Source organism: Polypterus senegalus, chromosome 3, assembly GCF_016835505.1.
Source record: "Polypterus senegalus isolate Bchr_013 chromosome 3, ASM1683550v1, whole genome shotgun sequence".
Classification (NCBI taxonomy): domain Eukaryota; kingdom Metazoa; phylum Chordata; class Cladistia; order Polypteriformes; family Polypteridae; genus Polypterus; species Polypterus senegalus.
In genome coordinates, this window is record NC_053156.1 from 155,439,859 (window position 1) to 155,455,857 (window position 15,999).

The window sequence follows — 15,999 nt, forward strand, 5'->3', positions numbered from 1 at the left end:
TGGAAGCTGCCACATTTTATTTATTTTTTTTTTTTTACAATACTTCAGAATTCCTCCTTTAACACATCCTAAAACTGTAAACATTAGGCTAAACACCACACTGTGAATAAGTGTGGATGTGTGCATGAGAATGTGCTGCAAAGGACTAGCGTCCTGTACTGCATTGAGCCCAGAACTTTTGGAAGAGCCCTATAGTGAACCTGAACTGGATTAACCGGTCTTAAAATTGTGTGGGTGGAAGGATTACATATTTAGATTGGGTAAAACAAGAAGTGAAATAATAAACTGATCAAAACTGACACAAAACAACATCATGTAACTTTAATTTAAACACCACTAAATGTCAAAGCAACCCACAGAACATATGTAGTAGAAGCGTCAAAATGAAATTCAAGAAAAGAAGCAAACAGCACATTTGTGTACACTAAATAAAAACAAAAGGGTAAAAAATGAACCATATAAAATAGAAGTTGAACAAACATCTGTCCTTATGTTGTGACCCGTGTTTGATATTTCTTGTCGAGTCCACTCTACATGTACACATACCAATCTGGGACAAGATTTAGTGGTGGTGCCTGAAGTTCACCATGTATGATAACATACAGGTTGTCCAGTGCAGTGCAAGGAGATATCCAGAAGAGGACAGGAATGTCATGAAAATCAAAACTCTACAATCAGTACTCAATATGTACTCAGTTGAGCTATGGTCGACTGTGGGATTTTAATCAATGGGTACAAGAAAATGAAAGCAAACAGGTATTGTATTTTAAAAAACTGGGATATCAATCTTTTGATATTTGTGATTAATAGAATGTGCTTGGGAAATTTAAAAATGCTAAAATATAAAATAAGGCATTATTTTAGTTAAGGGTAACTCATAAAGTAAGTCAAAGTAAATTAAATTTATCTTAAATATTTTGTTTTTTAACTCATTGCTACAGAAAGCTCCTTTCAATTTTTGAAAAACAAGTGAAGAATCAACCCATAACTGTCATTTTAAAGGATTATTTTTCCATTGTTTTCAGGCATTTATTATTCAGTTTACATATATTTGACTTATCTTACTGTTTGTCATCTTGGCTTAAGTCAGGTAATTTACCTGTTGGTAGTCATTGTATTCCAACAAGCAAAGTACTTTAAATCAGCTAAAAGCTTAAAGCACACAAAGAGCCCGTGGTGAAGTGCACATGACAGAGCATCAAGCTTTCTGCTGCCTGTTTCCATTACTGTGAAGAAATACACAGACAGAAATGTGTTTAGCTACAGAAAAACAAAGGAATAGCCATGATGTCTCTGCTAAGGCTTTTATTTATTAAAAAAGCAGGATTTTAAATGCAAATATGAATTTAAATTTCCATGTTGTTAAATCATGTTTTTATTTCTGATTTAAAGTCTTAAAAAGTCAACATTTTATAATAAGAAATTTTAATGGTTGTTACATAAGGCATCTGCTTTGATTATCTTAATTGTACTAAAATAAGAAGACTTTTGTTGCTTTAGATTGGTTATAGGATTTTAGGAAGCAGTTTCTCTTGGCAGACTCAAAGATGAGCTAAAAAAAAAGAAAAAATAAGTATAAGTATGCAAATAAAAAAAATGTACACAGTAGAAGCCAGCTTTACAGGGGTGCAGTTGATATCTGGAGTTTACAGAGCAAATGATTTAAAAGTTTTTAATGAAAAACTATTCTCCCCAGGCTTTAAAATGAAAAGAAAAATTATATACAGCAATAATCTTAAGAGTGGAGCCGTCATCAAGTAATGCTTGGGCTGCTTGACTGCAACAATGCTTATATAATGTAACTTATTTGATATGCCAGCATGAAAATAAGTTTAACACATTATATTTGCAAGCAGAGATAGATAGATAGATAGATAGATAGATAGATAGATAGATAGATAGATAGATAGATAGATAGATAGATAGATAGATAGATTACAGTTCTGATGAGTGAAATCTAAGTGAGGTTCAGAATCCTGCACATATTTAAAAAAGACTCACAAAGTAATATTAAATGTTCAGAGTCAGGTCGGCAATAAATCAAAGACAGTAAAGCTGCTAAGAGAATCCACTCCACCTTAATGCAGTGTAAAAGGATGGCCTCTCAATTTCTGATTTGCTGTTTGAGGGTGATACTGCAATAGTGTTGATTAAAACTACTGTACAATTGAATCATTATATAATACTTACTGCAGAGATTTTTTTCACAAGATTTTGGGCAAGAACTGCATGAAGCACCGAGTGTATATGGATTGGATTTTATAAAATTTCCTCTGTTAAATTCAAAATAAAAAGTAGAAGCCAAGGTTAATATTTTAGCTTTTCTTTACAAGTTACAGTATATACTGTAAGTAAAAATGGGAAATTATGTATTTTAATTCCTATTTTTAGTTAGTGACTATATTGTTGATTTAAAACCTACTATTTTCCTAATAATTAAATTTTGTATATACAGTATTTTAATCAAATCATTTTTGACAAAAAAGTTTGAAATATGACATGAATACATGAAATAATAAGTATAATATATAACAATAAAACATAATAAATATTCTGCTATTATGTGTTCTTAAAAACATTCAGTAACTGAAAGGCTCTAAAATATTACACAAATTCTGTACAAATACCATACACAACCCTTTTGATTATACTCACCATTTCCATCTAAGAATCTCACACATTAAGAAGCATTATTGAAACGAGGAAAATAAAAGATTTTTTGAAAAGCTTAGAAACCTCACTGACATACAGAATGTAACAAACTGGTTGTTTATAATTTCTAATAAAAGAACATGTAGACAAATAAATCAGGAAGTTCAATTCAACTAAATCTTTGCATTTGTGGTGTTTGCAAAGTTCTTAAATTGGAAGTTAGTTATATTTGCAAAGCCTGAGCATTATTCTAAAACCGTATATACTTATTTTAAAATTCATCTATGGCAAGGCAAAATTTGAGCAATGTATGATCTTTTTGATGTCCTGATGAAAAAACTCTGCCAGTCACAAAGTACTGTGGCTATTTTGGAAAACATCTAAATTGCTCCAAGCACTTCTTCTACCAAAGCTTTGGTACAGGTGAAATTGTGATTGTATACTTTATTACTGAAAGGCGTTTTCTAAAGCTTTTTCACATTATTTTAAGATAATTTCCTTCCATCCATTATCCAACCTGCTATATCCTAACTACAGGGTCACAGGGGTCTGCTGGAGCCAATCCCAGCCAACACAGGGCGCAAGGCAGGAAACAAATCCCAGGCAGGGCACCAGCCCACCGCAGGGCTATTTTAAGATCATTTGTACACTTGAAATAAAATTTTTGTTTCTAACCTTAGATATAATTTCACCAAACTTTGAGAGCTGACCTTCCTTATGTGAGACCTATTGTTACAGTCCACAGCTTGTTTGATGTAAAGCACAGGAAACAGCAGACATTTTTTGGTACAGCTTGGGAATTCTTGTCAATCATGCTCAGCTTTTTGCTAATGCAACCTTTAAGAGGACAAGTACTTTTAAAATACCTAATGTTCTTTGAATTAAGTTTTCAAATTTGTTAATGTAAAGCATACTCTACACGATTAAATACTTACGGAGGACAGTATTGGCAGACATAAAAATATTTAAATTGGGAACTGGGGCAGTGAGCAACAGCACAGCCAACCTGATTGGAACTCGCCCATACCAGCTAAAAAGAAAAACAAATACTTTTAATTCACACAAATATTTTAAAGAAGGTGAATACAAAATACATTTTAAATATAAACATTTCAATGTGCTGTGGTGCTTTTTTCATGTATACATGGCTTTTTATTGTTAGCATTTGCCTTTCTATCATCAGCACAGTGGATAAAGAACCAAACACAAGCATAATCATGCATTTTCTCAATGCAGTGCATACTGGAAAGATATTAATGGTTGAAATAAAACAAAAAGAATGTATTGGGTTTTTTTTTTTTACATTGGAGTAATTCAGAACTCTCATTTCAAATTTTGACAGCTTCATCAAAATTTAGCCTTACTTCAATTTTACTTCATGACAAAGGCTTATTTATTGTTACTATTTGTTTGTCACATAAGAATATTTGATGAAAAACAAGAAATGAGAAAGACATTTTGAAAAATTGTGTATTTTTTGACTATCATTAAGTATTTGTACTTTAAGGAGCTGCAGTAGTACAACTAATTGTGGTGTAACACAAACAAATTGTGTGTCAAGATCATTTTACACAGCAGAAACTGACTAAAAGATGGAGTATAGGTAGAAAGTAGTTTGGCACTGTCAGTTATGCTTTAAATGTCATTTAAGACTAAACCTTTTCCTTTGGTTTTGTGTAGCACTGACTGACTAATAGATGCACCTAAGTAGTCCCTATTTTGACATGGTACCTATTTATTAAACTCAAAGAACGTAAAACTTAACGCCCATGCACACATCTACGGCCTCACCCCCGAGTCCTCCCAGAATTTTGCATATTTGAATATATGGTTGAAGGTATTTTGGACCATTCCTCTTTACAAAACATCTCTAGTTCATTCAGGTTTGATGGCTTCCGAGCATGGACAGCTCTCTTTAACTCACACCACAGATTTTCAATTATATTCAGGTCTGGGGACTGAGATGGCCATTCCAGAACGTTGTACTTGTTCCTCTGCATGAATGCCTTAGTGGATTTTGAGCAGTGTTTCGGGCCGTTGTCTTGTTGAAAGATCCAGCCCCGGCGCAGCTTCAGCTTTGTCACTGATTCCTGGACATTGGTCTCCAGAATCTGCTGATACTGAGTGGAATCCATGCGTCCCTCAACTTTAACAAGATTCCCAGTCCCTGCACTGGCCACACAGCCCCACAGCATGATGGAACCACCACCATATTTTACTGTAGGTAGCAGGTGTTTTTCTTGGAATGCTGTGCTCTTTTTCCTCCATGCATAACGCCCCTTGTTATGCCCAAATAACTCAATTTTAGTTTCATCAGTCCACAGCACCTTATTCCAAAATGAAGCTGGCTTGTCCAAATGTGCTTAAGCATACCTCAAGCGAATCTGTTTGTGCTGTGTGCGGAGAAAAGGCTTCCTCTGCATCACTCTCGCATACAGCATCTCCTTGTGTAAAGTGCGCCGAATGGTTGAACGATGCACAGTGACTCCATCTGCTGCAAGATGATGTTGTAGGTCTTTGGTGCTGGTCTGTGGGTTGACTCTGACTGTTCTCACCATTCGTAGCTTCTGTCTATCCAAAATCTTTCTTGGTCTGCCACTTCGAGCCTTAACTTGAACTGAGCCTGTGGTCTTCCATTTCCTCAATATGTTCCTAACTGTGGAAACAGACAGCTTAAATCTCTGGGACAGCTTTCTGTATCCTTCCCTTAAACCATGATGGTGAACAATCTTTGTCTTCAGGTCATTTGAGAGTTGTTTTGTGACCCCCATGTTGCTACTCTTCAGAGAAAATTAAAGGAGGAGGGAAACTTACAATTGACCCCTTAAATACTCTTTCTCATTATAGGATTCACCTGTGTATGTAGGTCAGGGGTCACTGAGCTTACCAAGCCAATTTGAGTTCCAATAATTAGTTCTAAAAGTTTTGGAATCAATAAAATGACAACGGTGCCCAAATTTATGCACCTGCCTGATTTTGTTTGAACAATTATTGCACACTTTCTGTAAATCCAATAAACTTCATTTCACTTCTCAAATATCACTGTGTGTGTCTCCTATATGATATATTTAACTGACATTTTTTATCGTAACAACCAACGATTTATACAGGAAAATAATGACTATTAACAAGGTTGCCCAAATTTTTGCATCCCACTGTATGTGATATTAACCACAAATTAAATTATTTGGTTAAAAAACAAATGCTTTCTATGTACATACGCAGTTTCATTCTCTGAAGGCACCTTTATACTGTAACGAGAGTCACAACGGATTGATTCTCTGCTCTTTTCATGTCTCTTTTCTGCTGACTCACTATCCTTAAAAGGACTGCTTGCCTTTTGCCACACTAGTTGGAAAAAACACCTGCGACTGTGCAGAGCTGTCATTTTTATAGGTTCTCCAGATATATATGATGTAATGACAGCTCATTCTTTTGGTGATTTATCCCTGGCTGAGGTAACTTGCCCAGTGCCATTAAAATATCAATGTGCGTGGAGTTGACTGCTCCAATTACATTTGGAAAACCAGACGTTGCGTTTTCATGTTTCCTAGTTCAACTGCAGTGTAAGGAAATTCTATATGTCTGGATGACAAGCGAATAATACCATCCTATACGGCTGGCATGACTCAGTGATGACTGAGAAATACTAGATCGGTCAGTAAGTTCACGCTGAAAAGCTCCTGTTTTTGAAAACCCAAGAGTGGACAGAACTTTCAAAGTTGGCCTTTTCAATAGGATAGCTCTTGGAAATTGAAATTGACATAGAAGCCTGTCATCATCATCTCTAAATATGCGCTCTCTTCTAATTCTTCCATTTGCGATATCTTCTAACAATGCTAAAGCAGCTATGGTAGCTGAAATGTTTTGGCCATTCCGTGCACCATTATATTGTTACAGGATGATTACAATCAAGTGTATTAAATTTGTAAATGACATGCAATTAATTTCTGTGTATTTGATAAAACCTGCATTATAGATGTGAATCAGAAACATTAGCACAGCTTTGATGCTGGGTGTTACCAGTTTGCAAAACTGAGCAGAAACGTGCATGTGCAAGGTAGTGGGCTACCGTGAAAATATGCGTAGCTTAAGTTTTGTTTTTATACATCTCAAAGTGTTCTAAGATATGCACTCGTATATTTCTAACACTCCATTACATAATGTTAAAGGATCTTGAGCATTATGTCATGAATATTCAGCTAACATTTATTTTGTCACAAATTTCTAAATTGTGGCCTTTTACTGTAAAATTATCCATTAATTTGATGAATCAACTTAATTTAATTTAAGGTTGTAGAAACTGGAGCCCACCAGGCAGAAGGCAGGACTGCCAACCCAGAAGTGGATGTCAGTCCATGACAAGATGCAGTCATGCACACCATTGACAATATAGGTTTTTCAAGTAACCTAACAGAAGTATCTTTGGAATATGGGCACAAAGCCAGAGGATGCAGAGAAAAACCCATGGCAAGCTACATGGATTACATCTCATCCAGGATTTGAACTTGCAGCTCTGGAACTGTGAGCCAGAAGCTTTAACCACCATGCCTAAATCACCTAAATGAATGTATCTATTACTGGATTAAAAGGTTTCTTGGACTCTGTTCTTCTGACTCGAGAATGATAGATAAAACCTACCTGAGTGTAATGCCCAACAACTTTACCAGTTTTTGGGGGTTCTCCAAACACATAATCTTTTTTTTCATCTTCCCATCCCTGAATTGCACTTTCCCATGGTCTTTCATTTGAAGACATGTACAAATTTTCACCACAGCTGTCCTCTAAGTGATGAAGAGACAGGATTAGACAGGAAGAGAAGAAAAACTGTCAGGATGAAGAGTAAATAAATTATATTATTAAGCTTGTGTTAACAAATATATTTACTAACTGACAATTACAAAGCATGAACAAAGTAAAAACTTGGAAACAACTTTGTTTTAGGGGGCTGGGGAGTTATAATTACTCCAAATTGTTAACCAACTGTATATAAAATAAATTTAACTTATAAAATGATCTTACATAAATGCTAAAATAATCGATATGGAATTTATCCATACTGTACTTGTACATGTAAATTACAGTTTAGAGTTTACAATACAAAACAACCAACTGCACTGTACAATAGTGTAGAATAAAATACATTTACTTTTATAATATTTATTATGTACACAAATAAATGCAGAGTAAAATGAACAGGAATTGAATTAGCAACTTAAATAATATTTAATGTTAAATTAAACATATTCGGTGAAATGAAATAGATTTTTTGTCCACATTGCAGGTGCACTGGAGACAACTTATGGGCTTGAGTAAGTGTGATTACCCGCTGAACAAGGGGTTGGTGTTGTGCTCTAATCCTCTCTCTCTTTCCCCCACTTCAGGCGTGCAAATTGCCTACTCTACCACATATGACCTCACTTCCTGTTTCTGCTTTCCCAGAGCTGCCCCTTCCTGTTTACCCTCCATATGAAACAGCACTCAACTTCTGTACTTCAGTTCTGTAAAGACAGGCTTTATTTCATTGCCTAAAAGTCAGGGTTACAAGGTGGAACTGTGTTTTGTGTGTTTTATCTCCGCTATTTATAATGTAGAGCACTTTGTTTGTCCCTGGGGGAAATTAAATCTATCTTGTGTGTGTCTTTATTTGTGTTTGTGTGTGTTCATTTGTTTCTCCTCATCATCAAGTATATGCTCTGGTAGACCAAAGAATCTTTCAGATATTGTCACTTGTAAATTGACAACTATAAATCTGAAGGATATGGGGATAAGAAATGGGCTAAACTGGACCAAAACCAATAGGCATAGACCCTGTAACAAGGCAAACATGATGCAACTTCTTTGAAGAAGATAGGTCCATTTTATCAGAAGTTATCATTGTACATATGTCACAACTCCTTAGTTGTGTTTTTCTTGTTATGTTGATTGTTATATAAATTAGACCACTACTTTTAAGTACAGCTATCTTTGAAGAAAAGTATATAATCACAAAATACAATGCAAAACATTGAACAAGTCATTGGGAGAAGGCCAACACAATATAAGAATAAGTTAAATCTGTCAAGTACTTTGAATAACGTTAACCAACCTTTAAGAATAATGAAATTATGAAGTGAAGTGGTGTAAATCATAAAAAACAATAAACTATTAACTCATGTTTTTACATATGATGTTTCAATTAGAAGAATTAATATCAACATCTCCCAGCAGGGAAACAAGATTTCACAGTTTATGGTATACACCGTTTGAAAGCAACGTACAGCCAATCACATTTTTAGAAAGAAACATTTGTACAATGTGAGCAAAAGCAGGCAGAAATTTCAACTTTTTTATTATACAGTGTCTATAAAAATATTCACTTCTTAGTGATTTTCACATTTTGTTGTTATACAACACTGAATTGCAGTGGACTTGGCTTTTTTGACGGAAAAATACTCTTTAATGTCATAGTGAAAACAGCTCTCTGCAAAGTGGTCTAAATTATTTACAAAAATGTGAAATCTTCCATGGGGGTAATAACATGTTATAGGCAATATATGTTAAAGGTTGAACTTGCCATTTCACCCTTCGGAGCCCAATACAGGACGAGCAAGATGCCTTTATACTCTTCAGTAAATACACTGTTGTTTTGTCACACGAAAGTGCAGACGTTCTGATTTCTCTATTGTATATTGACAAATTCTAATATTTTCAAACCTTAATCTACTTCATGGGTGTGAGGGCGTAAGCGAGTCCCAAGCAGTACTGGCTGCAAAGTAGGAAACAGCTTTGAAAAAGCAGCAAGTCCATCACAGGGCCCACTGACACACACACACACATCCACACTTAAAAAGGCATAAATTTTTAATGATTAGAAATGCAAATAAAACTAATTATTTTGCTGTAAAACATACTACTGATTCTTCTTTGTTCTGAGGGACTATGATTCATCGAGCAGGTTCTGGCCCACCTTTCAGCATTGGCAGCCGCCTCTGTATTCCACTTCTTCAATTATGGAGACAAAAAACAGTGGAAAAGTGAGGACATAATGATTGTAGTCTTGTACAATGAATAATTATTAACCTTTACCAAAAATCAGCTTAAAAACTGGAAAAATGACATGCATTAAATACTCTAATTAAAAATGTTCGGCATGAAGAAAACACTCCTTATCCGTAAGGTATAATATAACACTTAATACAAGCTTTCACTAAATATAACATAGACGCATAACTTACCATTTTTAGCATGTTTGCTGCAGTTGGATGTACCGATCCTCTCACAGCATTATGTTTGTCAACAATGGTCTTCTGCACATTAGGATCAGTAGTCAAAATTTCTGTTGACAAAAAACACATTAATTCTTGTAAAAAAATCAGAGTAAATCATTTTGCATTAAATTTTCCCTTAGTGCTGAGGCTGGGAAAAATACTTTTAGAATGTTTAAAATGTTTTAGACACATAAGGCTGTTATCACTCTACTGTCCTTAGAAGGACAAACTTAAGAGGTACAAGGAAGGTGTATGCAAAATGATAAAAGTGTCAGTTTGTTTCCTTCATCGTTCAGATGTCTTCAGTTATGAAATGGAACCGTGAGTCTAACTGACTCTGCCCACCCTTGTTATGATAAAAAGGGCCCCATGACTATAACCAGATACTCTGTTGACCAAGGGCAGTGAACATACAGATTCACTGAGGAATTAAAACACTGATATATCATAGTGGTTGCCAGCAAGGTGGTTACTTATGTTTAGTATCTAGACATAAGCATAGACATAAGTTTTTCTGATTAAGTATCCATAGGCAGTTTTTATTGATTATGATATATTACGATATATATATATATATATATATATATATATATATATATATATATAGTGAGGTTTCTGAACTGTTTTGGGAAACCAACAAAACCCCTCAACTCCCAACCCAAACAATCGGATGACACGCTAAAGCGCGATTGCTGCGTTTGTGGAAGACTGCTTGTCTGTCACCGAGGCAACTGCAGATTCGCCGCGCCACAGGATGGCACCACAGAAACAACTACAAGCTGATCACAGTCACGCTATACAGTAAGTGCCTGGCGCCTTTGGGTGATGCAAGGAAAAGTATAAATGCAGGGAAATGTATAACTTTGGCACTGACCTGGCCCCAACCCTGCCTGTTTGCTATGTCTGTGTATGGGAATATTGTAGATCCCACTACAATAAATAACCCTGCTGTTCCAATTTCAAGTTGAATAAAGCTGGGTTTGCTAAAGTACTGAGACTCAGCCTCGTTTTTGGGGAGTAAGACAGCGACTCACGTGTCACTATATATATATATATATATATATATATATATATATATATATATATATATATATATATATATATATATATATATACAGTCATATAAAATAGTTTGGGAACCCCTCTTAATTCTTTGGATTATTGTTTATCACTGGCTGAGCTTTCAAAGTAGGAACTTCCTTTTAATATATGACATGCCTTATGGAAACAGTAGTATTTTAGAAGTGAGATTAAGTTTATTGGATTAACAGAAAATATGCAATATGCATCATAACAAAATTAGACAGGTGCATAAATTTGGGCACCCCAACAGAGATATTACTTCAATACTTAGTTGAGCCTCCTTTTGCAAATATAACCTCTAAACGCCTTCTATAGCCTATGATGAGTGTCTGGATTGTGGATGGAGGTATTTTTGACCATTCTTCCATACAAACTCTCTCTCTCTAGTTTAGTTAAATTTGATGGCTGCTGAGCATGGACAGCCTGCTTCAAATCATCCCACAGATTTTTGATGATATTTAAGTCAGGGGACAGTGACGGACTTTCCAGAACATTGTAGTTCTCCCTCTGCATGAATGCCTTTGTAGATTTCAGACTGTGTTTTGGGTCATTGTCTTGTTGGAATATTCAACCCCTGCGTAACTTCAACTTTGTGACTGATGTGTGAACATTATCCTGAAGAATTTGTTGATACTGGGTTGAATTCATCTGACCCTCGAGTTTAACAAGGGGCCCAGTCCCTGAACTAGCCACACAGCCCCACAGTATGATGGAACCTCTACCAAATTTGACAGTAGATAGCAGGTGTTTTTCTTCCACTATCCAAAGCGCTTTTTGTTATAACTAAATAACTTAATTTTTGTCTCATCAGTCCAAAGCACTTTGTTCCAAAATGAATCTGGCTTGTCTAAATGAGCATTTGCATACAACAAGCGACTCTTTTTGTGGCGTGAGTGCAGAAAGGGCTTCTTTCTCATCACCCTGCCATACAGATGTTCTTTGTGCAAATTGTGCTGAATTGTAGAAAGATGTACGGATACACCATCTGCAGCAAGATGTTCTTGCAGGCCTTTGGAGGAGATCATCTGTGGGTTGTCTGTAACCATTCTCACAATTCTGCGCATATGCCCCTTTTACTTGTCCTGCCAGACCTGGGTTTAACAGCAACTGTGTCTGTGGCCTTCCATTTCCTGATTGTATTCCTTACAGTTGAAACTGAGAGTTTAAACCTCTGAGATTTTTGTAGCCTTCCCCTAAACCATAATATTGAACAATCTTTGCTTTCAAATCTTTTGAGAGTTGCTTTGAGGACCCCATGCTGTCACTCTTCAGAGGAGAGTCAAAGGGAAACACAGCTTGCAATTGACCACCTTAAATACCTTTTCTCATGATTTGACACGCCTGTCTATGAAGTTCAAGGCTTAACGAGCTAATCCAACCAATTTGGTGTTGCAAGTAATCAGTACTGAGCAGTTACATGGATTAAAATTAGCAAAATTACGAGGGTACCCACATTTTTGCACAGCCAGTTTTTCACATTTGATTTAATTTCATTACTGCTTCTATAAAACTCTCTGTTCAGAAAACACCCCAGTACTCAGATTTTCCTAGGAAATGAAAGACATACCACTGTTATCTTTTTTGTTGAAAGTAGAGTAAATTATTATGCAGGCTGAAAGGGGTTCCCAAACTTTTTCATATGACTATATATATGTATGTATGTATGTATGTATGTATATATATATACAGTATACACTCACCTAAAGGATTATTAGGAACACCATACTAATACGGTGTTAGACCCCCTTTCGCCTTCAGAACTACCTTAATTCTACGTGGCATTGATTCAACAAGGTGCTGAAAGCATTCTTTAGAAATATTGGCCCATATTGATAGGATAGCATCTTGCAGTTGATGGAGATTTGTGGGATGCACATCCAGGGCACGAAGCTCCCGTTCCACCACATCCCAAAGATGCTCTATTGGGTTGAGATCTGGTGACTGTGGGGGCCATTTTAGTACAGCAAACTCATTGTCATGTTTAAGAAACCAATTTGAAATGATTCTAGCTTTGTGACATGGTGCATTATCCTGCTGGAAGTAGCCATCAGAGGATGGGTACATGGTGGTCATGAAGGGATGGACATGGTCAGAAACAATGCTCAGGTAGCCCGTGGCATTTAAATGATGCCCAATTGGCACTAAGGGGCCTAAAGTGTGCCAAGAAAACATCCCCCACACCATTACACCACCACCACCAGCCTGCACAGTGGTAACAAGGCATGATGGATCCATGTTCTCATTCTGTTTGCGCCAAATTTTGACTCTACCATTTGAATGTCTCAACAGAAATCAAGACTCATCAGACCAGGCAACATTTTTCCAGTCTTCAACTGTCCAATTTTGGTGAGCTTGTGCAAATTGTAGCCTTTTTCCTATTTGTAGTGGAGATGAGTGGTACCCGGTAGGGTCTTCTGCTGTTGTAGCCCATCCGCATCAAGGTTGTGGCATCACAAATGCTTTGCTGCATACCTCGGTTGTAACGAGTGGTTATTTCAGTCAAAGTTGCTCTTCTATCAGCTTGAATCAGTCAGCCCATTCTCCTCTGACCTCTACCATCAACAAGGCATTTTCGCCCACAGGACTGCCGCATACTAGATGTTTTTCTCTTTTCACACCATTCTTTGTAAACCCTAGAAATGGTTGTGCGTGAAAATCCCAGTAACTGAACAGATTGTGAAATACTCAGAACGGCCCGTCTGGCACCAACAACCATGCCACGCTCAAAATTGCTTAAATCACCTTTCTTTCCCATTCTGACATTCAGTTTGGAGTTCAGGAGATTGTCTTGACCAGGACCACACCCCTAAATGCATTGAAGCAACTGCCATGTGATTGGTTGATTAGATAATTGCATTAATGAGAAATTGAACAGGTGTTCCTAATAATCCTTTAGGTGAGTGTATATATATATATATAATATATATATATATATATATATATATATATATATATATATATATATAGAGAGAGATAGAGAGAGAGAGAGAGAGAGAGAGAGAGACAGATGCCTCACCATTTTAAGTAAAAATGATGTTTCAGTAACTACAGTATGGACACCAACACTGTAGTTCCACAAACATATGAACTGTATAGGTAAATGAAAACATGATACTTACTTGACTGTAATTCCAGAAAGTGTACAAAACAACATAAAAAAGGAAGAGAAGAACATAAAAATTAAAATGTTGGATATGAAGGTTAATAAAATAGTATCAATCTGCATACAATATCATTTACTGAGCTCATGAATATTGAAATAAATGTAAAGAAATGAAGACAGTGATGTTCCTTTGAGGTTTGTTTTGAAAATTTCAGCTTACATGGAAAAAATGAATCTGTCCAGCTATTTTTCCTAGACATCCACATAAGCCTAGAGATTACTCTAGCAATATCTGCACAAGGGAAAAAACAATTTTGGACAGGACTGGTTGTCACAGGACACACTCACACTCATTCATTTGTGTTTAGACTTGTTGTAGTATAAAAATTCATGTTCATTAAACAAATGAAATTATTTCAGTTCTGTAATGCTGCAGATCAGCTGTACTGACCACTGTGAACCTGATGGTTCAGTGCTCAAAATGTGCGTCTTCATGGCATTTGTAATTTCAGTATGATGTGATCCTTAGGAATTACATTTTCTTTTAGCTGATAATCTATGACAAATGTTAAAATTGTAATATTATTATTATTATTATTATTATTATTATTATTATTAAATGCTGCACAAAGTTCAGCATTTTGTTCCAATACAAAATTTTAGAATATCCATAATGTAGATACTGCACACCTAGAACAAACCAAAATGTCATGGTGTAGTATTTACTGAAAAGAAATTAATTTTTCATACCCACTTCTTATAAAGCAAAGTTACCAAGCCAGAACCATTTGTGGAATTATCACTAAAAACTCAAAGGGAAGTTTAGAGTCCCTAGTCAATCTAATCTGCATGTCTTTTGGAATTTTTGGGGAAAATGGAATACCAAGAGAAAACTAACCGAGAAATGAGATGAACATGCAGGCTCCAGACAGACTGTGTCCAAAGCAGGCTTTGATTTTGGACATTTGATGCAGCAATGATAATCACTGTACATGGACACCACCCTCATATTAAATATTCAAGACATAAACTATAGTAACTTCTCATGGATCTTGTATTTTCTGGCAAGAATATGTCTATTTCAAAAGAAATGAATTCAGCTTAGTTTACCAGATCATCCCGAGCAGTGGAAATTTGCAGTAAAGTAGTTATTATTCCAGTCAGACTAATGATGGATATCTAGAGAAAATATTTCAAAAAAATATTATAATAATTGAGCTTTTTGTAGTTGTAAATAACATAAAATTGTAAGATATAACTGTATTACTTTTCAGTTTTTAAGTAATGTAATAATAGGAAACATGCCACTTTTTAAAAAAAAAAGTTTTAAACCATAGCAAACATCAAAACTAAATAAAGCAGGTTTAGGTTTTTGTAAAACATTTTGAATTTTGTAAAAGTATTTAAGTAGGCAATGTAAGTAGTTCCCAGCTTCTGCTTATTTATCTGGACATTTTATGAAAAAGCAGAAAACTGTAATTGAGATTCAAAATAACAATGTTAGGTACAGTATATAACCAATTAGAAAAGTTTAAACACTTCAAATAAAAACAAAGTAGTTTTGATTCAGCTTACCATATTAACAGACTGTCAAGGCAGAAAAAGAAGAATCTGTCTCGCAATAACTTTGACAATATGTCCTACACAAACATACAGCAGTATTTATACACTATGAAAACTCCTTGGTAATACACGTGACTGATTAAGTAACATAACATACAGTATTTCAAAATACCTTGCAAGTTTAATGGGATTCTACGGGTGTTTTTTCAGATATGAATTTCCCTGATAGAAAATGATAACATGTTACTAATGGCTTAACTAATAATACTGGTAATCCTATATAATAACAGTTTTGACATTTTCTCATGCTATCATCAGCTGGGCAAAATATGGACAAAATATGTGGCT

The 15,999-nt window shown here is 35.5% G+C and overlaps 1 protein-coding gene across 1 annotated transcript; it reads right to left on the minus strand.

Moving 5' to 3' along the window:
• Positions 1-306: 306 nt before the first annotated feature.
• On the minus strand, positions 307-15,744 carry LOC120525645 (cysteine-rich venom protein TEL1-like). The gene is made up of 9 exons (XM_039748113.1): positions 15,664-15,744; positions 15,199-15,267; positions 14,105-14,108; positions 9,870-9,970; positions 9,546-9,636; positions 7,294-7,436; positions 3,588-3,682; positions 2,191-2,273; positions 307-1,552 (listed from the first exon to the last, which is right to left on the minus strand). Exons 1-9 carry the CDS (start codon positions 15,664-15,666, stop codon positions 1,542-1,544), a joined length of 600 nt encoding a protein of 199 aa, XP_039604047.1. The 5' UTR covers positions 15,667-15,744; the 3' UTR covers positions 307-1,541.
• Between the last annotated feature and the right edge of the window lie 255 nt (positions 15,745-15,999).